The sequence below is a fragment of the Centropristis striata genome, chromosome 16, assembly GCF_030273125.1.
Source record: "Centropristis striata isolate RG_2023a ecotype Rhode Island chromosome 16, C.striata_1.0, whole genome shotgun sequence".
Taxonomy (NCBI): domain Eukaryota; kingdom Metazoa; phylum Chordata; class Actinopteri; order Perciformes; family Serranidae; genus Centropristis; species Centropristis striata.
Genome location: NC_081532.1, coordinates 1,061,442 through 1,087,017, shown reverse-complemented (window position 1 = coordinate 1,087,017; position 25,576 = coordinate 1,061,442). Strand labels below are relative to the sequence as shown.

General features: G+C 38.4%; 1 protein-coding gene across 1 annotated transcript; it reads right to left on the bottom strand.

The window, feature by feature from the left end:
* Positions 1 to 1,189: 1,189 nt before the first annotated feature.
* Positions 1,190 to 21,813, bottom strand: LOC131988337 (G-protein coupled receptor 4-like). The gene is made up of 4 exons (XM_059353456.1): positions 21,604 to 21,813; positions 20,234 to 20,445; positions 18,872 to 19,382; positions 1,190 to 1,474 (listed from the first exon to the last, which is right to left on the bottom strand). Exons 1-4 carry the CDS (start codon positions 21,811 to 21,813, stop codon positions 1,190 to 1,192), a joined length of 1,218 nt encoding a protein of 405 aa, XP_059209439.1.
* Between the last annotated feature and the right edge of the window lie 3,763 nt (positions 21,814 to 25,576).

The following is a 25,576-nucleotide window of genomic DNA, read 5'->3' as shown; positions in this document are numbered from 1 at the left end:
CTTTCCTTTCTCCAGACCAAATAAACACAACTAGACTTGTTTGGCATGCACATACTTTTTGACACTTTAATTATACTTTTTTTCCTTCTTGACAATACAGAAATTATGCCAATAAATGGCCATAGACAATAAATAGCAGAAATGTACATATTTTTGTAGGCCAACCAGGAAGTAGCATCTCCATTTGGTCTATTGAGAGTTCGTCTATGGGGTTTTGGATTTTGGATTTTGGATCACTGCAGAGAAAAAGCTCTGTGGCCAACATGATTCTGATGCTTACATGTTTTGCTTAGCAGCATAATCTTCACAAATGAACACCACTTTTATTATGGGTTAGGTCTATTTTGACATGGAATTTGGCAGTAGTGGTGGAAAAAGTAACAGACCAGGGAACATAGGACCCTTTTTGGGAAAAGTGGGGAAAAAGGTTCCTATGTTCCCCGATCTCATACAAAGAGGAGAACATAGACACACTCCTGTTGAAATCAGCAATTGTCATATTTCTTGGCTATGATACGGATTGAGCTGCAGAAGTTTTCATAAGGAATCATACGATTCCTCCTTCTGTAAGAATTATTTGCTAAAATGAATGAAGTCTAAAAGCAGTTCAGCAGTAAACCTCCATGAGGGGTATAATGTTCAGTTTTTGTTGAATATAATCAGTTTTGAGGAATAATGTGAAAGAACATGACCAGATGAACGCTGTATATGTAGGCCATACATCTTTACAGGATTTTGCAAAAATATCAGATAAAGAGGTTGGATTTAAAGCACTGAAAAGCTGGAGTAAACCGACAGAAGGCCTGAGGGGAAACCCAAAAAGCCAGAGGACCAAATTAATCAGACAGCTTCAAAAACTCCTATCAGATATCTGCTTATTTATATTTCATTTTTAAGGAATCTTTAGCATGCAACTCCAAATCTCATTTCTAAAGCACATAATCAAGTTCTGCATCGTTGAACTTAATTGTTTCTTGCACAAAGGACTTTTTGAATCAAATCTAATTTATCTTAACATGTTTCCTTAAAACGGAGAATGTCAGGTGTTAAAGCTATTTCCTTGTGGGTTGTGGAGTATCATCCTCCAGCTCTTTTCTGATCAAGTTTCTTTTTTCTAAGGGCTTGTTCTTGTCCTCTCTCATCTCCTTTTTTTCCTTCCTTTTAGTTTCCATTTTCCTCTTCTGTCCCCTCAGGACATGCTGGAGCAGGAGTGTGACGGAGCTTCACAGTTGTGGCTGAGGGCGGTGAAGTCAGTGTGGAGGTTCCCTCCAGAGATCGGGAATACGTGGGAGGTTGGTGTTCCTGCTGGCAGGTTGCAGTGGGAGGCTCCCAATGTCTTGGCTGGAAGTTGACGGAGACCCGGAGCTGAAGCTGAGGGCGGAGAAGACGACTGACAGGAGATGTGACAGGAATACCGCAGGAGGAACAGCTCACAATTCATGTCCTCCGTATTGTCACCAGAGTGAGAATGAAGCTGACAACAGCACAAGTGGTAAAATAATTAAACTAGAGAGAACATTTTGAAAGGGTGAAATATTGATATAACTTCTGGATCAGTTTATTTCACTCGTTGATATATTCAAGCTCCGTTTATTAGATTCAAACCAAGGGGAAATGTATTAGGTTTTGTGAAGAAAAAAAAGGAAAATAGAAATCCCAGTTGGATTTGTTTCTCTTGCGTAATCGAAAACGAATGGGACTTCAAGTCGAAGCGGAGCCTCAATTCTCAGAGCAATGCAAAACAGCTGAGTCTGCAGGGGGATTGTGTAAAAGCAGCTGATACAGTACATCCATTCCTGTTCTTGCTGCTGAGCATGACTCGCAGGGTGTTACACTAGTCAATGAAATCAGCCCTGAGATTTCTCTCGAGCTTTAGAGAGACAATCTTCACCTACTGTGCAAATAAAGTGTTGACTTTTATCCTTCCAGTCACCTGATCAAAGACAATAAGACACTATGGAATCTACATAAAAAGACCATCAGCAAAAGAATTGGCTGATTCTATATAGTTATTCGTAATGCCTATCAGGCAAGGTTTGGCAGTTCAGTTATGTTGACTTTGTCGAACCTCAGATTCAGGAGGAACAATGCGGCTTCCGTCCTGGCCGTGGAACAACGGACCAACTCTTTACCCTCCGAGACTTCTGGAGGGGTCATGGGAGTTTGCTCATCCAGTCTACATGTGTTTTGTGGACTTAGCGAAGGCTTACGACCATGTCCCTCGGGAAGTCTTTTGGGGGGTACTGAGGGAATATGGGGTACCGGGCTCGTTGCTACGAGCTATCTGGTCCCTATATAACCAAAGATAGAGCTGTGTCCGCATACTCGGCACAATGTCAAACACGTTCCCGGTGGGTGTTGGCTTCCGCCAGGGTTGCCCCTTGTCTCCGATTCTGTTGGTGGTCTTCATGGACAGGATCTCAACGAGCAGCTGGGGGGGGGGGGGGGGGGGGGGGGCTCATCGGAACTCACTGGGGCGGTTTGCAGCCTTGTGCGAATCGGTTGGGATGAGAGTCAGCACCTCCAAGTCTGAGGCCATGGTTCTCTGGGTGAAAACGGTGGACTGCCCCCTCTGGGTGGAGACAGGTACCGCCGCCTCTGGGTGGAGACAGGTACTGCCTCCTCTGGGTGGAGACAGGTACCGCCCCCTCTGGGTGGAGACAGGTACCGCCCCCTCTGGCTGGAGACAGGTACTGCCCCCTCTGGGTGGAGAGAGGTACTGCCCCCTCTGGGTGGAGACAGGTACTGCCCCCTCTGGGTGGAGAGAGGTACTGCTCCCTCTGGGTGGAGAGAGGTACTGCCCCCTCTGGGTGGAGACAGGTACTGCCCCCTCTGGGTGGAGAGAGGTACTGCCCCCTCTGGGTGGAGAGAGGTACTGCCCCCTCTGGGTGGAGACAGGTACTGCCCCCTCTGGGTGGAGAGAGGTACTGCTCCCTCTGGGTGGAGAGAGGTACTGCCCCCTCTGGGTGGAGACAGGTACTGCCCCCTCTGGGTGGAGAGAGGTACTGCCCCCTCTGGGTGGAGAGAGGTACTGCCTCAAGAGGAGTTCCAGTATCTGGGGGTCTTGTTCAGCAGTGAGGGTAGAACGGAGCGTGAGATGGACAGGTGGTTTGGTGCAGCGTCAGCAGTGATGTGGTCGTTGTACCGAAGAAGGAGCTGAGCCTGAAGGCAAAGCTCTCCATTTACTGCTCCATCTACGTTCCAACCCTCACCTATGGTCTGTCATTCAAAGGTTTATTCTGGTTTTAAGTGGTTTTATTCTGGTTTTAAATCGTTTTATTCTGGTTTTAAATGGTTTTATCCTGGTTTTAAGTGGTTTTATTCTGGTTTTCAAGCAAAATTCGCTTCAACTTAATTTAAAACACGACTACAGAATAATTAGCTTTATTCATGAGACGTCCCTAAATGTCGATCTTTTGATTAGAATAAAACATTGCTGAGCTTTGGGTAGTGACCAAAATAACAAGATCGTGGATACAAGCGGCTGAAATGAGTTTCCGCCGTAGGGTGGCCCGGGAGTTCCAGGTCCAACTGGTAGGAGGCCCTGGGGAAGACCCAGAACACGGTGAAGAGATAATATCTCTCTCCTGGCCTGGGAACGCCTCGGGGTCCAGGAGGAGCTGGACGTTGTGGCTGGGGAGAGGGACGTCTTAGCCTGCTGCCCCCGCGACCCGGCCCCGGATAAGCGGAGGAAAATGGATGGATGGATGGACATCATCGCTATGCATCCTGCAAACAGCTGTGTTTTAAAAAGCAAAGTAGTTTTTAGTAAAACTTTCTTTTACTCGCTTTTAAAACAAACGATCAAGAACTTTATGAAACAAGGCTGTGGTGCTCGTGGAAACATTTTTTGTCCACAGGGGAAATTAAACAGAAGTTTCTTGTACCTTCTTTAATCAACTTGAATGTGTAATGGCTCATATGACAGAGGAAAAGCAAGTAAAAGCTAAAGTTGAGTGAAGATTCTTTCTCCACATTACTTGCTAAAGTTTGAGATCCTGTCACACCAGATTCAACGTCTTCCCAGCCTCCACTGTTATCAAAGTCTCAGCGTCAACCTAATTGTCCGCTCTGCAGCCTATAAATCCTTTCTGATTGACACCTTTTGAAAGTTGGAGCATCATTATTATCTCTCACTCGAAGATTTTACTGCTGGCGCTTTTAAACTTGCTGAATGACAATAAAATATTAAACTGGAATGAGTTTTCTCTCAGCGTGAAGGCAGAGAAGAGTGAGTGGCTATAAAGCCATGAGCGAACTGTTACAGAAAGCTTTGAGCAGCAAACAATCCATTTAAATACCAACAAAGTGCAAATGTGGGGGGAGAAAAGGAAGTGTGTGTGTTTTCATTTGTACAGTTTGCAGCAGAATGATTAATCTCTTTTCTCTCCCTATAAAACAGGCTGGGTCTTACTCTCCTGCACCAATCACACAATAGAAATACACACTTCTTGTTGTGCTCACAGCTGTTCATTATGACACGCTGACTTGGCGACGACTCGTGTGTGAACAAGAAGGAATGATGCCTCTGTTACTGGTGTGAAGTGGTCGTGGTATGCACAGTATGCTTCATGTTGTAAACATCTTGCTTACCATTTATCATATGGGCTGTTTATTATCAACAATGAGTTTCTTTGAAAATCTGAATGATCCTGTAAAGTGTTTTTATAACCGGTATTAAGGGTTCATGTTCATGTAAAATAGGGCGTCACAGGAATGAGCTAACCCTAACCCGGAAGGAAGTTAGCATGTTTGCGCCCTGGGGTCTTCTGGAGCGTGTCTATGTTCCCTCTTTGTATGAGACCGGGGAACATAAGACCCTTTTTAACCGTTTTTCCCAAAAAGGGTCCTATGTTCCCCAGTCTGTTACTTTTTCCACCATTACTGCCAAATTCCATGGCAAATAGGCCTAACCCTAACCCTAAACCTAAACCTAAGCCTATTTTAAAAGCCAAAAAATGAACTGCAAAGTAACCAGAAAGTACACTGTAAAACACAATGTTGCTTGTTTGTTATCATAACTATTTTTCCCTTTTCAATACAACAAAGATTTGTGCAAAAAGTCGTTTTAACTTAAAATATTGAGTCAAATAGCAAGATACATTTGAGTTAACTCAGTTGGGTTTTACAGTGTAGCTGCTGTGCAAATTTAAGTTTAGTGCTGCTTGAGCTAAGGTGGGCCATGTGACGGTAGGCCTGCTGAAAGATTGATAGATTGCGGGGAACATAGGACCCTTTCCTTTGCTCCCCGGCATGTATCGCTACAGGGGAACATAGGACCCTTTGTTGGGAAAAACGAGGAACATAGGACCCTATTTGGGTAAAAGGGGGAACATGGGACCTTTGTTGGGAAAAACAGGGATCATAGGACCCTTTTTGGAGGAAAAGGGGGAACATGGGACCTTTTTGGGGAAAAACAAGGAACATAGGGCCCTTTTTCTGGGAAAAGAGGGAACATAGGACCTTTTTTCTAAAAAAGGTAAAAATGGGAAACATAGGACCCTTTTTCAGAAAAAGGGTCCTATGTTCCCCGGTATGTATTGCTACAGGGGAACATAGGACCCTTTTTGGGAAAAACGGGGAACACAGGGATGACCCCGATTTTAGCTAGCGGTACCTAATAAACTGACAAAAGTAAAACTGTGTTTACTTTGTGTCCTGAGGGAGTTTTGCTTCCACCGTGATTCAGAAGCTGCTTCACCTGGACACCAACACACCTGCAGTAACACTGTGGTGTGTGCCCAAAGAGCTTTGTTAAACTTACTGTGATTTACAGTGTAGACTATGCTACCTACAGTTGGAATAAATGTGGCTATGAATGATTATCAGGAGGAGTTGACTAGGAGCTGAATTATGGAAGCAAACACAATCTGATCTAAAAACAACAACAAACTCTGTCTGCAAACAGTAATTAGTGATAGTTTCAGGTCTGGGTGATGGGTTGAAACTGTTCGACAGTGACAGGCATCTAACCTGCAGAGCTGCAGGCATACTGAGGCTGTGATTGTTCTAAATGGGATGTGAGTGGATAAACTTTGATCTCACTGAATTAGTGATCAGCTCTCAGTGAGCAGAGGACTCTCTCTGATGACTGGATGCATGGAGTGATGGGGAGGAGGGGGAGAACAGAAGGTGATACATACATTTATATACTGAAAATATAATGAATTGTGTGTTCTACCTTTCTGTGAGGGATTAAAATGTCATCTTTTATATGCTTTTTGGCCTCAGCAGCAGCATGGTTCTCTGGTTGGTCTGCTGATCGGTTCGTCATTTTGGTCCAAACTGAAATATTTCAACAACTACTACATGGATTGCAATAGAATTTAGTGCAGAGATTCATGATCCCCAGTGGATGGATCCTTTGTTGATCCCCTATGAGTTTGTCGAGATTGTCTACCATGAGGTTGACATTTCTGGTTTTGAGGGAAATGTCTTCACTGTTAACTGGCTTGTAGAAATTGTATGTAAGAACAATTAGATGTATGTAGCGCTAGTTAGAAAATTTAAGAATGCTGAAATGTGCCTGATAAACGTGATGTCATGCTAGCTCAAAGCACCATACGCACAAAAAATTTGAAAAAATAAATAAAACACAAAAAAAACCACAAAAGCACACAAAAAGCACATAAAAACACACACAAAAATCACACACAATAAACATTAAACACAAAATATTGCATTAAAAATGCTGAATGCAAACTGCAAAATTGAATAAATCTCTGCAAAAAAAGAATTTAAAAAAGTATTAATTATTACAGCTTGATCAGTTGAAATATATAAAAAAACATAATATCTTATAGGAGCAACACATAAGACGCTCCCCAACAATGATCGTCTATCATCATCTGTTCATTGTTTCACTGTGGACGTTGTCATATATATATATATATATATATATATATATATATATATATAACCTAAAAAAACTTGAAAGTTGAGAAGTGATGCCAAGGTGCCCTGACCAAGTGTATGTTGGTAAGAAATCTTGGGAATACATAATTAGGTTGGCTAAAGATTCTTAGTCTTGTTTAATTCATGAAAAATACAGCAAAAATATGTTTTTCAAATCAAAATGAGGCCTGTCTTTTCAGAAAGTAGGGCGCTGACAGTTTGGCGGCACAGAGCACCAAACCAAATGACTAGTAATGTGTCCCGGAGTCTCTGAGGATTTAAATAAAATAAAAAAAATCCATCACAGCATGCACAGCACCATGAAAGTCACATTGCACATTGCCTGAATAAAACTTGCTGAAATTACCTGCAGTGTGCTGAAACCAGTAATCTCTGTTGTATGGCACCAAATTACAAGTTTTATTACCTTCTGAAGTCGTGTTTGACGGTGAAATTAAACTAATTTACCTGTCATTGTGCTGTGACTCTCTAAAGTCTGAGCTCCAGGACGAATGTTGGAAACACGGAGATCCGTCTTAATCTGCTGTCACTTTCTGCTCTCTGCACCTGTACAACACTCCAAATACTGGAACATTTACTTCACTTCATATGTGAGATGTGTTAATATTAATCGTATTGATATTCTATATATATTTATACAATATTCTTGTCCTTATGCACATTCTACTTATTAGGGCCTCGGGGCAATCGCACCGAGCACTGGGCCCATACAGCAAGTAGGGACCAGTGCTGCACTACTGTTATACTTTGGATTTTTTCTTCTTCGTCTTCCAGACGCAATTTCGTCCCGCTACTAGTCCTACAACTTGAAGAGTTGCAGGACAAATTATATATCAAAACGTGACGTTTGATCGGGATCGGTGTGCTATTACTTTTCTCTACAGAATACGAATTTTTCGCTCAAGTCGCGAAAAACTGCCCAAAATTTTGAATTGAAATTAATGGGACGGCCGACAAAAAATGAGCGAAAAAGAACAATAATTGGAGATTTTTTAAACATCTACTCTTCCGGCATAATTTCACCTAGAGACTCCATTTAAACTTTAAACAGTAGACACAAGTCTTGTGTATCGGTGTATTAATCCACGTTTCGATAGGTCATATAGTTTTTAATCAATCCCTGTTCAATGACCGTGATCATTTTTGGGGAAATTCTGAGATTATAATGGGTGTGTATTGCACGGAATGTTCGTGTCACAGTGTGTGACATCATCGCCAGAGTGTAGAGGGAGAGAAAAAACTGTCAAAAAATAAATTTGAAAACTGCGCTCCAGGCCGCAAATTCCACTCTACAGAAATAATTTATACATAGAAACGTAGGAAAATTTGTCTTCTCCCTCACAATCCTCTGGTAAAGCTGTCAGAGTTATAGTTTGGGCGTAGGACGCACAGATGATCCACCAACACCACCAACAGCCTCATTGGCTCCCATATTAAAAACGCAGGAAGATTTCTGAAAAAGCGAGATGTAACAGTTTTTTTAGATCGCTCAAACAAAGATATTTTTTCATTTTTCTTAAAAAAAAACATATGTAGACGTTCAGGAAGAACTCAGGACGCTCAAAGTGAAGTCGGATCAATGATAGGTATTATGGTTTTGCCAAAAATGCTTTCTGTTCGAGGCTCTATCGAGGATCTATCCATCCATCCATCCATCCATCCATCCATCCAAAGGGTATGTGAGGGCAACAGGAGAAAGACAGTGGAGATCTTTAACTAAACTCTAAGTATTAAAGAGTGTGACAAGAAATAAACGTCCTGATGAAACAAAGCTGTGACCTTTTTTAACGTTTTTCCGTTCTCTTAGTTAAATGTCAGCTGTGACGTTTAAATCCACAGTAATGACACATGAGAAAACAGCACTTTGAACCAGGACTCCTGATGTCAATACACTCTCACATGGTGTTGGTACTTGCCATCATGTTATTGAGAAAAATAGCAGGATGGTTTCCTGCATGTCCCCAGAGTGATCCTGTTGTGACTAAGCTGAGGTACAGACGGAGGCATATGGCGAGGAGGAGACGATGAAACAACTTTCTGCTTCAGCTCTGAGTCCCGACGGAGGCTCACTTCTCCAGAAACCATGTGGAACGAGTCCAGGACTTTTTAATTTGTGCTCCATGGTGCCAGAACACGATTTGGACCTCGCCCGACTGGGACCAGCACCAACAACAGTTTGTAGGATCTGGCACTTCCTCTGTGACAAATAAAATCTATGAATAGATTTTCTAAAAATATAATTCTGCATTCTAATTTCCAAATTAAGCACTGACAGGGACCAGCATTTTGGCAAGCCTGTGTGGTGAGTTTTTACTTTATCTTCTGTGGTTAGTGAATTCAGAACTATTTCCACTTGTTTTCTACAGTATGGAAGAACCAAAGTGAAAATATTGTTAACCCTGTGGAGTGTCCAAAAGCTCCAAATAATCCAGACTTGTTGCCTCCATCAGACTAGAAAACAAAGCAGCGTGGAGCCCTACTGTACATTTACCTCTAAAGTTCTGGCTGTAAACTCCATGAGGCCAGTTTCAGTTTGATGATGATATACCAAGTAAAACTGGAGACAAGCTCAAATAGATTTAGTATCAAATGATAGAACTGGATGGAACCCTCTTATATGTTAGATTTGACACCTTTGGTCACATTTGACACATTTACAATTCTTTATTGACCATGATAGTGTTTAGAAAGTTAAAAAAAGATTTAAAATCACATTTTACGTTGGATTAAAGGACTAAAAAAGACACAAAATGACCAAAAAAGACATAAAATGACCAAAAAAAAGACACAAAATAACTAAAAAAAGACACAACAAAGGATACAAAATGACTAAAACATAAATAAATGACCAAAAAAAGATACAAAATGACCAAACGAAGCAACAAAATAACTAAAAAAGACAACAAAAGACACAAAATGACCAAAAAAGACACAAAATGACAAAAAAAGACACAAAATGACCAAAAAAGACACAAAATGGCAAAAAAAAGACACAAAATAACTAAAAAAAGACACAACTAAGGACACAAAATGACTAAAAAATAAACAAATGACCAAAAAAAGATACAAAATGACCAAACAAAGCAACAAAAAATGACTAAAAAAAGACACAACAAAAGACACAAAATTACCAAAATTGTTCCTCTAAACACACCAGAGCCAAATCAAATGGAGTCCCACTAGAATAAAAACCAGAGTTGATGACAGGATCACACACAATCACAAGATCACATTTATGTTGGTTTTTCTTTGTTTCTTTTTGGTTCTAAATGTTGATCCAGTAAGTCAGAATAATAAATCTATTATTATTATTATCAGGTCATATAGGTGAAAAATATACCAACATGGTATTTAAACATGTTTTAAGTGGTGAATACAGGCAGGATGGAAGGAGTCAGACTCCATGTTGTTAATGTAAATATATGTAAATAACGTCCCTCTCTGCTCTCTAGCGGTACTTGGAGTTGCTGAGGACTCTCTGCTTGGTGAAACAGATGCTCTCGAGTCGAGGCTAAACACTTGTTTCTCCCTGAGTCACAATCTGCATGAAGTCAATAAGTGAAAACTCGCAGCAGGTGTTGGAATACATTAAAAATCATAATATAAAATTGTTCATAATCATAACTGTTGCAGCAGCTGCACGGCTCCCTATCAACCCCACCGTTTTCTGATCGATATACACATGTGGGTTACTTTGTTCTGCTTGACGTGAGCATTAAAAAGATGGAAACTGTCAGGCCGGCTGAAGTCAGGACTCAGAGCAGGTGAACTTAAAATCTCTTTATTAAAAAAATGCAGCAAGGAAAAACCTTACAGAGTAAAAAAAAAGGGCTATAAAACTCCTGACTCTGAGTAGAAATCTAACAAAGAAAAGTCGCTCCAAAGGAGGAAAAACACTGAATCTATCTCCAGTAATAAACTAAATAAATAACCCTAATCTAAGATAAGGGGAAAACCTGATAGGAAAATAAAAGATTCTACAAAAATACTATGAAAAACTGGATCAGGACTAAAGGGGGAAAATAATAAAGAACACAAAATCACTCCAAAAGGAGGAAAAACAAAACGTCTGTCTCAAAAAACTATGAAACTAAGAACTGAGCTAAACTAATAAATTAGAAAGAAAAATCACTATTGGAACACATGGAGGGAAGGGAGCACCAGGTGAACACAGACACAAATATTGAATGTTGTTTGAAAATAAACTGTTTCCATTTCAACCTGTATTCTATTAAAATGTACATAACTTGTGAATAAATCTGATTTGTTGAATTCCCAAGAAGTAAAAAATGATTCACTATTTTTACTATGATTTATTCATTGTTAATAATAATAATAATAACATTACTGCTGGGTTGTTCCTGAGCGTGCCTGAGCACCCCGAGCCGTCCACTCTGCAGGAAGGACTACGTGATGTGAATGCAGCTGATGTCAGGGTCGGTAGCTCGGTGACGTCCTGGAGTCATGCTGGTTGCCTAGCAACCTCCTGGTGAAGACAGGACTCCTGGAGTAACCTCATCATGTAACCCCACTATCTTAAACCACTGTACCAGTTGATGCATGTATTGAAAAGATTTGAGGTATAAAGCCTCAAGAACCTGCTGTCTGTCTTTTTATTATATATTAATTTCACACAAAAGCATTACTGTCACACTGCAGTGAGGTGGTGTTTTATTTTGTGTTCTGGTCTTGTTATTTCCTGTTTTAATTTGAAATAATAACTCTCTTCTTGTTTCAGGTCACTTACCCTTCCCTGTGTGTCATCTGTCTGATTGTCTCCCCTAATTACTGATTGTGTTCACCTGGTGCTCCCTTCCCTCCATGTGTTCCAATAGTCTGTTCACCTGGTGCTCCCTTCCCTCCATGTGTTCAATAGTCTGTGTTCACCTGGTGCTCCCTTCCCTCCATGTGTTCCAATAGTTCACCTGGTGCTCCCTTCCCTCCATGTGTTCCAATAGTTCACCTGGTGCTCCCTTCCCTCCATGTGTTCCAATAGTTCACCTGGTGCTCCCTTCCCTCCATGTGTTCCAATAGTTCACCTGGTGCTCCCTTCCCTCCATGTGTTCCAATAGTTCACCTGGTGCTCCCTTCCCTCCATGTGTTCCAATAGTTCACCTGGTGCTCCCTTCCCTCCATGTGTTCCAATAGTTCACCTGGTGCTCCCTTCCCTCCATGTGTTCAATAGTTCACCTGGTGCTCCCTTCCCTCCATGTGTTCCAATAGTCTGTGTTCACCTGGTGCTCCCTTCCCTCCATGTGTTCAATAGTCTGTGTTCACCTGGTGCTCCCTTCCCTCCATGTGTTCAATAGTGATTTTTCTTTCTAATTTATTAGTTAAGCACGGTTCTTAGTTTCATAGCTTTTTGAGTCAGTTGTTTTGTTTTTCCTCCTTTTGTAGTGATTTTGAGTTCTTTTTTATTTTCCCCCCTTTAGTCCTGATCCAGGTTTTCATAGTGTTTTGTAGAATCTTTTATTTTCCCTATCAAGTTTGGTCCGTCCTGTTTGGAGGGCTTTTTGTTTGTAGGAGTTTTTAGTTAAGTTTCAGTGTTTTTTCCTCCTTTGGAGCGACTTTTCTTTGTTTAGTTTCTACTCAGAGTCAGGAGTTTCATAGCCCTTTTCTTTCACTCTGTGAGGATTATCTCTGCTGCATCTTTGAAAAAAGAAACTTTAAGTTCACCGGTTCTACACCTGAGTCCTGACTTGAGCCTTGTCTGACAGCTAGCTGTTTCCACCTGTCTACAGTCTTTGTGCTAAGCTAATTAGCTGCTGGTGTTACCGCCTCATCTACCGCAGACACAGAAGTGTTAATTCTCTCGTCCAACTCTTGGCAAGAAAGTGAGTCAGCTATATTTTGTTAAAGTTTATCCTTTATGTTTTGTGCCTCACTTTAGACACTTGACACAAAATGTTATTACTGTCATAATTACCAGGTAAATTATGTTGCTAGGATTTTAATTAAAATATTTTTCCTTTTTTTATATTTCAGTTTCTGACTTTTAGCTGCTAGTCTCTGGTGTATGGAGCTGCCAGATGAAAGATGCTGTTTGCTATTACCTCATCCATCAATCTCTCACTGAGTGTATTTTATCTCTCTCTCTCTCTCTCTCTCTCTCTCTCTCTCTCTCTCCAATGATTGTAAGATCAGATAGAATAAACTCGGGGAGCGTATGCTGATTTATTCTCCCACCCCTGCTGTTAGCATCATGCTGTGCCAACACCACATTAGCAGGGAATTACCATTCACGGTAATTACTCATTCACATTCATAAAATCAAAAACCTGTTTCTCTCTGTTCCACTTTACATCCATGACCCTGAGTGTGGATTTCTGACTGGAACGTCTTAATAACCAGATTATTTTCCCATAAATAAGATGCGTAATAATGGTTCCAACATGCAACATATCATCTAAACCAGGGGTCTCAAACTCAAATTAGCTGGGGGCCGCTGGAGGCAGTATCAAAATGACCAAAAAAAGACACAAAATGAAAAAACTAAATTACTTGAAAAAGACACAAAATGACCAAAAAATTAACAGAATTACCAAAAAATAATTATTAAGAAAAGACACAAAATGACCCAAAAAAGACACAAAATTATTAAAAAAAGACACAAAATGACCAAGAAACACACACAATTATTTTTTAAAAGACACAAAATTACCAAAAAAGACAAAGTTATTTAAAAAGACCCCAAATTGTTAAAAAAAATACACAAAATTACCAAAAAACGACACAAAATGTCATGTCACAACATGAGTGATGGTGATTATTTTATTATATGTGGGTTCTGATCATTAGAGCTGATTAAAAATGCTCCTTTAATATGGCGATAAAAAAGCTTATTGCATTTTTTTTTTTTTTTTGAAGGTGTGGGGGATTTTTTGGTTCTGTCTTCATCAATGAATGAGAACAACATGATGAACTAAAGTTGTAAAGCCATGAACATGGACTATATATCTGCTACTTTACCTGCCCCTGAACCTGAATAAAGTAAGAACACCTCCACCACCTTTTATAAATATAGTCTGTGTCTGGTTGAGGGTTAATGCTCCGCTTGTGTTCATTCACTTCATCACCTCCAGACGACACCTTTACATGTTCATATTCCACCTGTCTTCATCCATCTCTCGTCTCCTTGAACTTAAAGCCACATGGCCGACTACCAACCTGACATGTAACGCCACAATGATGCAACCCCCTCCCTGTTCATGAAGCTCAGAACAAAGAAATTATTGGATTATTAACATATCCAAAAGACAAATACACATCACTGAAGGCTTCGAACACGGTACAGAAAAAAATAGGGTTTTTAAGCCCATAACTAAAAACTATGAAACCTGCAGGTCATACAGATCAGTGCAAAAGCATTTTAACTGCACTGACAATTAATTTATATTAAACCTTAATTCTGTTTTTGAGCATGATAGTGTTTTGAAAAAAAAAAGATTCAAAATCACATTTTATGTTGGACTAAAGGACTAAAAAAGACACAAAATGACCAAAAAAAGACAAAAAGACACAAAATGACCAAAAAAAGACACAAAATGACCAAAAAAAAAAATACACAAAATAACTAAAAAAGACACAACACAAGACAAAAAAAGACAAAAAAAGACACAAAATGAACAAGACACAAATAAAATAGAGTCCATATTCCCCCCTTACCTAAATGTTCATTTTTCAGTCTTTCCTCTTCTCTTTGTGCTGTAAACTATTTGTGCAATCAACATTGACTTCATAATATTAAAAAAACAAACCTGTCCGTTGCCACTTTCTTATTGAAAAGCTTGCTGTAATATTTTATTTGTGTTTACTGTATCTCTGCAGGAGAACCCTTGGAATGAATCATTGATGAGCTAAAATGAGGACTAGAAGTCCTAGAAATTACTGAATAAATTCACAAACAGAAAAACTTTCATTGGCGGCACCGTGTCCCTTTTTGTTGCCCAAGTGAAAATATTGTACTTAATTCTATGGGGTCTTGGACTACTTGATCCTTTTTTGAATCCTTTTCATGTCTTTTTGTGTGTTTATAAGTCTTTTTTGAGCATTTTGTGTCTGTTGTGTCTTTTTTTTTTGTTATTTTGTGTCTTTTTTTGTCATTTTGTGTCTGTTGTGTCTTTTTTTTTGTTATTTTGTGTATTTTTGGGTCATTTTTTTGTCATGTTGTATATGTTGTTGTGTCTTTTTTTGTCATTTTGTGTATTTTTTTGTCATTTTGTGTCTGTTGTTGTGTCTTTTTTTTTAGTTATTTTGTGTCTTTTTTTGTCACTTTGTGTCTTTTTTGGTCATTTTGTGTCTGTTGTGGTGTCTTTTTTGGTTATTTTGTCTCTTTTTTGTCATTTCGTGTCTTCTGTGACTTTTTTTGGTCATTTTGTCTCTTTTTTTTAGACATTTTGTGTCTTTTAGTGTCTTTTTTGACGTCATGAAGAAGTCGTGCTCCAGGGCTTTCTTGGACTCCAGACGGGTTAAAGCAGCGATGTGATGAAACACACACACAGATTATCTAACAGCTCTTGTGACTGGTTTTATTTGCCCTCTGAGTGGAGTTTAGCTCTTATTGCAGCTTTCTTTTATGGACTCACTGAAACCACAGCGAGGAGGGAAAGTGTTCCGGACCAGTAACGTCAAGACGGATCTGTAATTTCACCTTGATGAGATTTAATGGAAAAACCAGAAAAGGACCAATCATCAGAAAAGTGCTTGTGTATCACATTTAGCAGAGAAAGTCATGTGACGCTTCCCTCAAATTGGATCCAAACTGGCCATGACAGGAGGTTACAGACCAGCAGGCTGGCTACCGGAGCGTGGACCTGTGTGTGTGTGTGTGTGTGTGTGTGTGTGTGTGTGTGTGTGTGTGTGTGTGCTCTGATACATCTATCTTCATGAGAGCCAGTTTAACCCTTAAAGCATTGGGAGCGAGGATGTTTTTGCTGGTCTTTCCTTTTTTACAAAGGCTGTTTGATCGTCAATATTTGGTTTTTCCTCTTAAAAGATTATATTCAACATTAATTAGCTGCTTATTAACATGCAAATCAGTAACATATTGGCTCTTAATGAGTCATTATTCAGTAGTTATTAATGCCTTATTCTGCATGGCCTTATTATACAACCAGTAAGACATTAACTAAGAGTTTTCCCTCAATAACCTCAGAATTATAAAAAAAAAACAAAAAAAACAAAAAAAAAACACATGAAAACACAAAAAAACACAAAAACACACACAAAAACATTCAACTTTTTTTTTTTTTTTTTTTTTTTTACAAAAAACGCACAAAAAGCACATAAAAACACACAAAGAAATTACAAAGAAGACAGAAAAAAAACCCAAAATGAATGCACACTGCAAAATTAGAAAAATCTCTACAATCATGTTGAACACTTTGCTGAAAAAGGGCTGATGAATTAAATTAGACATGGAAACTTCTGGAAAAGCCAAAACTTTAGAGAAAAGCTGATTTTATGCTTAATGAGTCATTATTCAGTAGTTATTAATGCCTTATTCTGCATGGCCTTATTATACAACCAGTAAGACATTAACTAAGAGTTTTCCCTCAATAACCTCAGAATTATTGATTATTAGTAGTAAGTAAGGAAGTTGTTGTATATGAGTTATGATCTTAATATGATTTACTTTGTATGGACTTTATAATCTCTACATAGCGGTGAAGGAAACCATGGAAACGGCAAATAGCAAACACCTTCTCCAGACCTTTGACGTGACGGTTAATGCGTCAAGTCTTTTTTAGCAAAGGTAAAAAAATCACGAAAACCAAATGTAACATGATTTTTGTGGCCATTAGAGGAAAGTGAAATGAAGTGAAGTGGGTTAGGGGTGACGATATGTATTATGTCAAGGAGGTCCTCACATATATAGGAACACAAACGTGTGTGTGTGTGTGTGTGTGTGTGTGTGTGTGTGTTTTGACTTAGCCCACAATTCGGGTCCTGTTTAAGAATACACACCAGTTTATAGAGGACGGCTTTTCAAGTGGGGACAAAAATCACCGTCCCCATTAAGATTTCAGGGAACTTTTTTAGATACTGTGAGTGTGTGTGCCCCCCCCCCAAAAAAAATCTGTGTGTAATCCTGTACACTGCCCCTAGTGGACGTGGATGGAACTACACCTGCACATGTTTCCAATTTTACTTTACATTTGTGTAAAGTTTTTGTAAATAAATTTGTGTATCTCCCCTCCTTGTTCAATATAACAAAGCCTACATAGTAACTTATTGGCTAAGTAACTTACTGTAATTATTATTTACAGTAGAACTACTGTATTTTTATTTCCAGTACTGTTTTTTATACTGTGAAATATAACACAAACACTGATTTTTGTTTTATTTCCAGTACTGATTTGTTTACTGTAAGAATAAAAAACAGTTAAACATTAATGGTCCTGTATATGGCAATATGGCACAGTAAACAATTCACAATGTATATATATATATATATATATATATATATATATATATATATATATATAATAGTATATTTCTATTATTTACTATTATTAGGACCTGAGCACTGAGGTTGAAATTGCTCCATTTATTATTATTTATGCAAATTAATCACCTTTTTGTGGGCTTCATCTTATTCAAAAACTCTCCAAACTTGGAATTTACGTCAATCCTGGTGAAAATTTTGAAATGGGCGTGGCAAAATAACTGACTAGCGCCCTATAATTGAGCCCCTGGTAGAGGTTTGTTGTAGAGACATGACATTTGGTACAATTTAACATTTAACACAATCAATAATCGTGTGTTCCCTTGTAATTTGCGGGGGGGTTTATAATAATAAAAAAATCGGGCTTTAGTGTGTAATTACCCGCCGCAATTAGCCTTCACAAACACAATCCACATTTCTGTCAAGAAACAGATTCTTTATTAAATGTCAAAAAAATGTACCTTACCCTAACCCAATTTCATATAAAATGACACACTCTGATTACATTTTATCCACATGGCCAACAGAAAACAGCTGAAAAACATCCTGACACACGAGTTATATGAAAAATAATATATAGAAATCATATGAAAAAGAAAAAACAAAATGTTAAAGAGACCAAAAACTGTCGAACAAAGAGTTCAATGAGCTCAGTGAACCAAATATAATATCTGATATTTCTATGTGATTAAAAGATGAACAACAGAGATCTAATTATATCTAACACACCAAGGTTATTATAGTCAACGAAAACTAACAAAATAACGAAAACTAGAATTGAAAAATAAAACGATAAGGAACTGAAACTGTATTTTGTGGTTACAAAAAATAATATATATATATATTTATATATATATATATATATATATATATATATATATATATATATATATATATATTATAATATATATATATATATTTATTTATTTATTATTATTTTTTTTTTCATAGATTTCAAGATTTCTGAAAACGGGAGATGTAACAGTTTTTTTTTAGATCGCTCTAACAAAGCTATTTTTTCCATTTTTCTTAAAAAAAAACCATATGTAGACGTTCAGGAAGAACTCAGGACGCTCAAAGTGAAGTCGGATCAATGATAGGTATTATGGTTTTGCCAAAAATGCTTTCTGTTCGAGGTCAGAAATTCCAGTCTGTCCACCTCTGGCTGCTGTCACAGTGCCGGACCAGGTGGCAGTTAATTCTGTTGATTGCTTTGATCTGATTGCCTTTGATCTTTGATGTGATTACAGTTACAGATGCACACACATGCGCGTAAGCGCGCACACTCTGAAATCTCTGAAGAATCTCATCATTGTGTACACACACCGGCAGTAGCCCCCGTGGCCCTTTCAGAATTTCCCCAGAGGAAATTTTCTAGTTTTATTTTAATTAAATTAGTAGATGACAGGATCCGTCTCTGTCTGTTTTCTTTCTATTTTTCTATAGTTCTTCTGTTCTCTCTCCTCCTCTCTCTTCATCTTTCTCTGCAGACATGTTGAAACAATTCACAGTTAGTCTGTTCTGCAGCGACACACAGGACACAAACTGGCGTAAGGTCCCTTTCCTCATCAACATATACAGAACTAAATCTGCCAGAGGACTCAACTTAGCAAACATGGGCGCTACGTAAGAGAGGAGGGCTAGATGTTGGATGGAACCTGCGTTTGAATTGATGTTTAAAGTGAAGCCGTACAGATACAGAGCGATGGTGGGCAGGAACAGCAGCGTGTAGATCAGCAGCACCAGGATCAACATTCCTGCTATTCGTCGTTTTTCGTCGGTCGGGACGGAGATGGAAGCGTACAGAGCTCTGAGGGTCGCAGTCATGAAGAATGTGATCAGCGGGAGAGGAAGGAGGAAAAAGATGCTGAAAATGACATAAAAGTCCAGGTAAATTTTAGAGAATAACTCAGTGAGGAAGCTGACAACAGGGAGGATCCAGACCAGGACACAGATCAGCACGGAGGACTTGATAGTTCGTCTGCAGCGGTACCACAGTGGGTGGACCACCACCAGATACCTGGAACACAAGACAGAACGCTTCAGGGATTAAAGTTAAAAAAATCTTCTGACTTAAATGTTATTTGCGCTACAGTCAAGTCACGTCAGTGTGTGAAACATGTTCCAGGTTACTGGACACCTGCTGAAGAAATACTAATGCAGAAGAATTCAGCACCAAAAGCAGCCGTCACATTAAAATGCTCAAATAAAACTGTTTAACAGGAGGCTTTTTAAACAGCTCTTCTATTGCGTCTTGCTTTTTTTTTGTCTTTTCAATTATTTTTTTTTAACAAAGCTTGTCTTTACTCTCTAAAATAATCAAGCATCTACGTAACTTTTCATAACTGTTTTTTTATTTTCTTTATTAGGAAATTTCCAGGCCACACCTGAGACTTTAGAGAGGGCGTGGCCTGAGACTTTAGAGAGGGCGTGGCCTGAGACTTTAGAGAGGGCGTGGCCTGAGACTTTAGAGAGGGCGTGGCCTGATACTTCAGAGAGGGCGTGGCCTGATACTTTAGAGAGGGTGTGGCCTGAGACTTTAGAGAGGGCGTGGCCTGAGGCTTTAGAGAGGGCGTGGCCTGAGACTTTAAAGAGGGCGTGGCCTGAGACTTTAGAGAGGGCGTGGCCTGAGACTTTAGAGAGGGCGTGGCCTGAGACTTTAGAGAGGGCGTGGCCTGAGACTTTCCAAGCAGCAACTCTTTCACCTAAAGGAAACACGGCTAATGATCTCATAAGTGGTCTCTGTGAACTCCAAATGACGGTAATCCATCGTAGCAACGGAAAACTTTAATCCATGCAGTTTCAGAGTTCTACAGTGATACAACGGTCAGACACTGAAGCTTCACACACATTGGATAGACAGGTAGCTACCTTTCCAGAGCGATGCACACCATGAAGCCAATGCTGGCCAACAGACTGTAGGAGTAAATATGGTGGAAGACATAAAATATCTCCCCGTACTCAGACGCAAACTTGTTCAGGTCCTGAGGCTGAGCCACCTCAACCATCATACAGCAGAACTGAACGATGTCGGAGACGAGGAGGTTGATGACGTAGATCGGAGCAACTTCACCGTTTCTCACCTGCAGGAAAACAAGAAAACAAGCAGCTGAAACATGTTCTGAACCTCCAAATATGTCATCCTTCATTTAAATATCCATTTCAACTTTTTTTTTTGCAATAAAAATCCCAAATAATCCTGTTCAAATATCTGACGAACCTCAAAATGATTTGTTTTTCTTTACGTTAAATGGAGTAATTAATCTTTAGATTTAACCCTCTTGAGTCTCTAAAAGCTCCAAATAATCCAGACTTGTTGACTCCATCAGACTAGAAAACAAAGCAGCGTGGAGCCCTACTGTACATTTACCTCTAAAGTTCTGGCTGTAAACTCCATCAGGCCAGTTTCAGTTTGATGATGATATACCAAGTAAAACTGGAGACAAGCTCAAATAGATTTAGTATCAAATGATAGAACTGGATGGAACCCTCTGATATGGTAGATTTGACACCTTTGGTCACATTTGATACATTTACAATTCTTTACTGAGCATGATAGTGTTTTGAAAGTTAAAAAAAGATTCAAAATCACATTTTATGTTGGACTAAAAAAGACACACAATGACGAAAAAAAGACAGAAAATGACTGAAAAAAGACAGAAAATGACCAAAAAAAGACAGAAAATGACCAAAAAAAGACAGAAAATGACCAAAAAAATACACAAAATGACTAAAAAAATACACAAAATGACTAAAAAAAGACACAAAATGACAAAAAAAGACAAAAATTGTTGGTCTAAACCCACCGGAGCCAAATCAAACGGAGTCCCACTAGAATAAAAACCAGAGTTGATGACAGGATCACACACAATCACAAGATCACATTTATGTTGGTTTTTCTTTGTTTATTTTTGGTTCTAAATGTTGATCCAGTAAGTCAGAATAAAAAATCTATTATTATTATTATCAGGTCATATAGGTGAAAAATATACCAACATGGTATTTAAACATGTTTTAAGGTGAATACAGGCAGGATGGAAGGAGTCAGACATGGAGGAAACAGAACTAAACTACAGAGAGTTAAGAGGAGGCTGGATGGAGTCACTGCCTGTTTAGGGTCCAATCAGGTTTGTGTACATGTTAAATATAGAGTGAATTATTCCTGTGAAACACTTGGTCCCAACCAGATAAAGACATGACACACACAGTAAATGAATCCCTGTCAGTTGTAATGTTCCTACCAGAGAGACCAGGCCGTAGACGGCCCCGAGGGTCAGAGGAAGGCCGACACAAACCAGAAGACACGTCACCACAAACAGGACCAACGCTACTTCACCAGAACTGACGAAGTAAAAGAGGGAGAAGTAGTAGACAGGAGAGGAAGAGGAGGAGGAGGAGGAGGAGGAGGAGCTGGTGATGTTGAGGCTGTTCTCCTGTGAAGAGTTCTCCATCGTTCAGAGTCAAACCTGCAGGTCAGAGGTCAGCTTATAGAAAGGCTGCATGTTGTTTCATGTCAACATACACTGTAAAATATTTAGCTTAATTTACCGTAAAATACCGGCAGCTGTGGTTGCCAGAACTTCACCGTAAAAATTACAGTGAGTGGGTTTTCTACTGTAAATTTAAATGTAAATATCAGCAAAATCTGTAATTTTGACTGAATATTCCCATTATTTTTAGGGTAATTGTGTCATTGTGACATTATGGTATTTCTCCATAAATTTTACATAAACATTTTTATATTTTTACAGTAAAACTGTGTGTTTTGAAAAGTTTTTCAAAAGTTTTGTACTATTGCTTGTTTTTTGTTGTTTGACTGAATATTCCCATTATTTTTAGGGTAATTGTGTCCTATAAATATGGTATTTCTCCTTTAATTTGACATGAAAGAAACTGTGTTTTCTACCGTTCAAAAGTTTTGTACTATTCCTCGATTTACTGTTATTACTACGGTGATATTCAATTTTTAATTTTACGTCTACGCTGTAAAAAAAAATCTGTAATTTTACAGTAAAATACCGGCAGCTGTGGTTGCCAGAACTTCACCATAAAAAATACAGTGAGTGGGTTTTCTACTGTAAATTTAAATGTAAATATCAGCAAAAACTGTAATTAATACAATTTAGTAATTGTGTCACTGTGACATTATGGTATTTCTCCATTAATTTTACATAAACATTTTTATATTTTTACAGTAAAACTGTTTGTTTTGAAAAGTTTTTCAAAAGTTTTGTACTATTGCTTGTTTTACGGTAATTCAAAGTGTCTATTATGGCGATATTCAATTTTTTATTTTATGGCCTATTTCTCATGCTGTTTGACAGTGTTTTACTGGAATTTCTACAAATATTTTTTACAGTGTATGTTGTCTTTTATGTGTTTTTATCAGTATCTATATTACACTCTCTGTAAGCTAAACTAATAATATTAAGTAAATAATACAGCTCCATATAGTTGTTATTCTAATTAAATCATGTCAAGAGCTTAGTTTGAATATTGTCTTTTTCAGAATAAGGGCAAAAAACTCAATATTTTGTGTGTTTAATCCTACTTACATACATAACTTACATATACAGCATATCTTCATTTATCATATTGTAACAACACACAGAACTAGTTTGCATATCTCAGCTGTTATCACATCCTGGAAAAATGCAAATTAAGCTACAAACACCTGTCAGTGTTTTAATGTTGGCTCAGAACAAAAGACAACAATAATAATAAAAATAATAACAAATAGGCTTAAATGTAAACATACTGTTATTTTTGCTTGTTTGAAGTTATATAAATATGTATATTTCCTTTCATAAGCATGTTTTAGTTAAATGGACTCTTTAATTCATCCTTTTTTCGTCTTTGTTATATAATCAGAAACTTACAATCCTAACAATTTAATATAAAAGTTCTAAAAAAAATGTGAGTTAATCCTCTGGAGTCTCCAAAAGCTCCAAATCATGACTTCTTCATGACAATTTGCAACCTTTGTTCACATTTGCAACATTTCAAATCCTTTATTGAGCATGATAGTGTTTTGAAAGTAAAAAAAGATTCAAAATTACATTTTATGTTGGACTAAAGGACTAAAAAAGACACAAAATGACTAAAAAATAACCAAAAAAGACAGAAAATGACCAAAAAAGACATAACATTACTAAAAAAAGACACAAAATGACTAAAAAAAGACACAAAAAGACACAAAATGACTAAAAAAATAAACAAAAAAGACACAACATGACTAAAAAAAGACACAGAGAGTTAAATAAAAATAGCTGCTTGTTTAATTCTCTTTAAGGTAATATATATGTAATATATATTTCTATGAAAATGCATTAATGATCTCTGTGTTAAATGAAAAAAGTAACGTTGTAAAACGTACCTGTGAAAGCTGCAGGACGAGTTGTCTGAAGTTTGTCTCTGCATCCAAACAGTGAGAGTAAATATGAGAGCGATGCTGCAGCAGGTTGATGTTAATCTACTTCCTGTTCTCAGGTAAAGTGGGCGGGGCCACAGCAGTCCAGAGGAGCGCTGCACACCTGCAGCTAAGAATAGATGGATGATGGGTCGACTGGGTTCAGACCTGTAAAAGGCCCCTGACGGCTCTTGGTGGTGGTCCTTATGGTCCTTTTGTGTCTCTTTGTGGGTTTTTTTGCATCTCGTTGTAGTCATTCTGCATAACTTTGTAGTTTTTGCCGACAAAAATAGCCCCAAATTCCAAAGTGTTAAATAAATTAAACTACAGAGTTTGGCCCTGCAGGAAGATGTGGGTTTGCCAATGTGGGGCCTACAACATTATGTGCACTTTGTGTTTTTTTCTGTAGGTTTGGTCCAGTTTGGTTCATCTCAGACCTGCTACCAGTCAGACCAGAACCACCTCTGACTCAGTTCTGGACCCAAACCGACCCTTTTACTTCCAGACCAGAGACTCCATCGTTACCTGTAAAGAAACAAGAAACAGGCTCAGAGCTGGCTGCAGCTTTCTGGGTTAGAAATATGTCTGACTGTGTGTGTTTGTTTGTGTGTGCTTGTTTGTATGTCAGTTTTAAGTATTTGAAATGGTATGCCAGACCATTACTACTAATTTACCTTTCTACACACACACACACACACACACACACACACAGCCTCACCTCTGCCCTCTCTAACAGCCTGCAGTGAATATTATATATATATTATAATATTATTATTATTATATTATAGCTCCTGCTGAATAATTACAGCTCTGCAGAAGGAAAGTGTGCTGTGTTTTTTCACGGATTACACAAATACGTCAAACTCATTAAAACATTTTTCTATCTGAAGAGGAAGAGGAGAAGAAACGCTATTAATGGTTTTAATTTGGGGTTGTGAGGTTCCGTCTGTTAATGGAAACTGGAGGGGAAACCTTTTTAATTCAGCTAATCTCATTCTGCTGACAAGAGTATTTGCACATGCTGTTAATTAAACGTGAAAAACACAAGGACGAAGCATAAAAACATCACCAAATACTCATATATATATTTATATATATAAATACATGTTAAATCAGCTGTATGTTGAGCTTACTGTAACTAACAGCTTTGCTTCCCTCCGTGTGGGTTTCTGTCTTGTTATATCATCTGATCTTGGCTGTAAAGGATAACGATGACTTTTTCGCCCAACTTAATCAGACATTTTGTTGGCAGCAGCGTCCTGAGGGAGATTATCGGCTTTTCCAACTACAGTAAGTGGTGAAACGCTTTTAAGAGCACAAAGGTTGATTTATGGAGGGAGTTAAACTTCTCCATTAGAAACTGTCACATATTAGTGTTTATGAGGAAAGCTGGAGCAGATTCTAAAAGTGTCATCGGACTGGATGTTGGCAGTAGAGATTACTCAGATATGTTAATTTATACTGAAACAGTAGAGTTAAACTAGAAAATGTCCTCTGGGTAAATTGTGAAAGGGCCACGGGGGCTACTGCCGGTGTGTGTACACTATGATGAGATTCTTCAGAGATTTCAAACTATGCCCTTTGACCTCAAAGTGTGTGTGTGTGTATCTGTAACTGAAATCACATCAAAGATCAAAGGCAATCAGATCAAAGCAATCAACAGAATTAACTGCCGCTGTAGAATGTTCCTGAACAGTGACAGCAGAGGTGGACAGACTGGAATTTCTGGCCTCAAATTATTTGGCAAAACCATAATACCTATCATTGATCCAACTTCACTTTGTTTTTATGTTTTTATTGTAATT

Bases quoted from the DNA above. Each gene is read 5' to 3' on its own strand.
- LOC131988337 (XM_059353456.1), bottom strand. From the start codon at position 21,813: ATGGAGAACTCTTCACAGGAGAACAGCCTCAACATCACCAGCTCCTCC. The intron at 19,383-20,233 runs GTAGCTACCTGT...CTTGTGTTCCAG, and splicing joins GTGTGCATCGCTCTGGAAAG to GTATCTGGTGGTGGTCCACC. The intron at 1,475-18,871 runs GTGAATTGTTTC...TGCTGTTGTCAG, and splicing joins CGCTGCAGAACAGACTAACT to CTTCATTCTCACTCTGGTGA.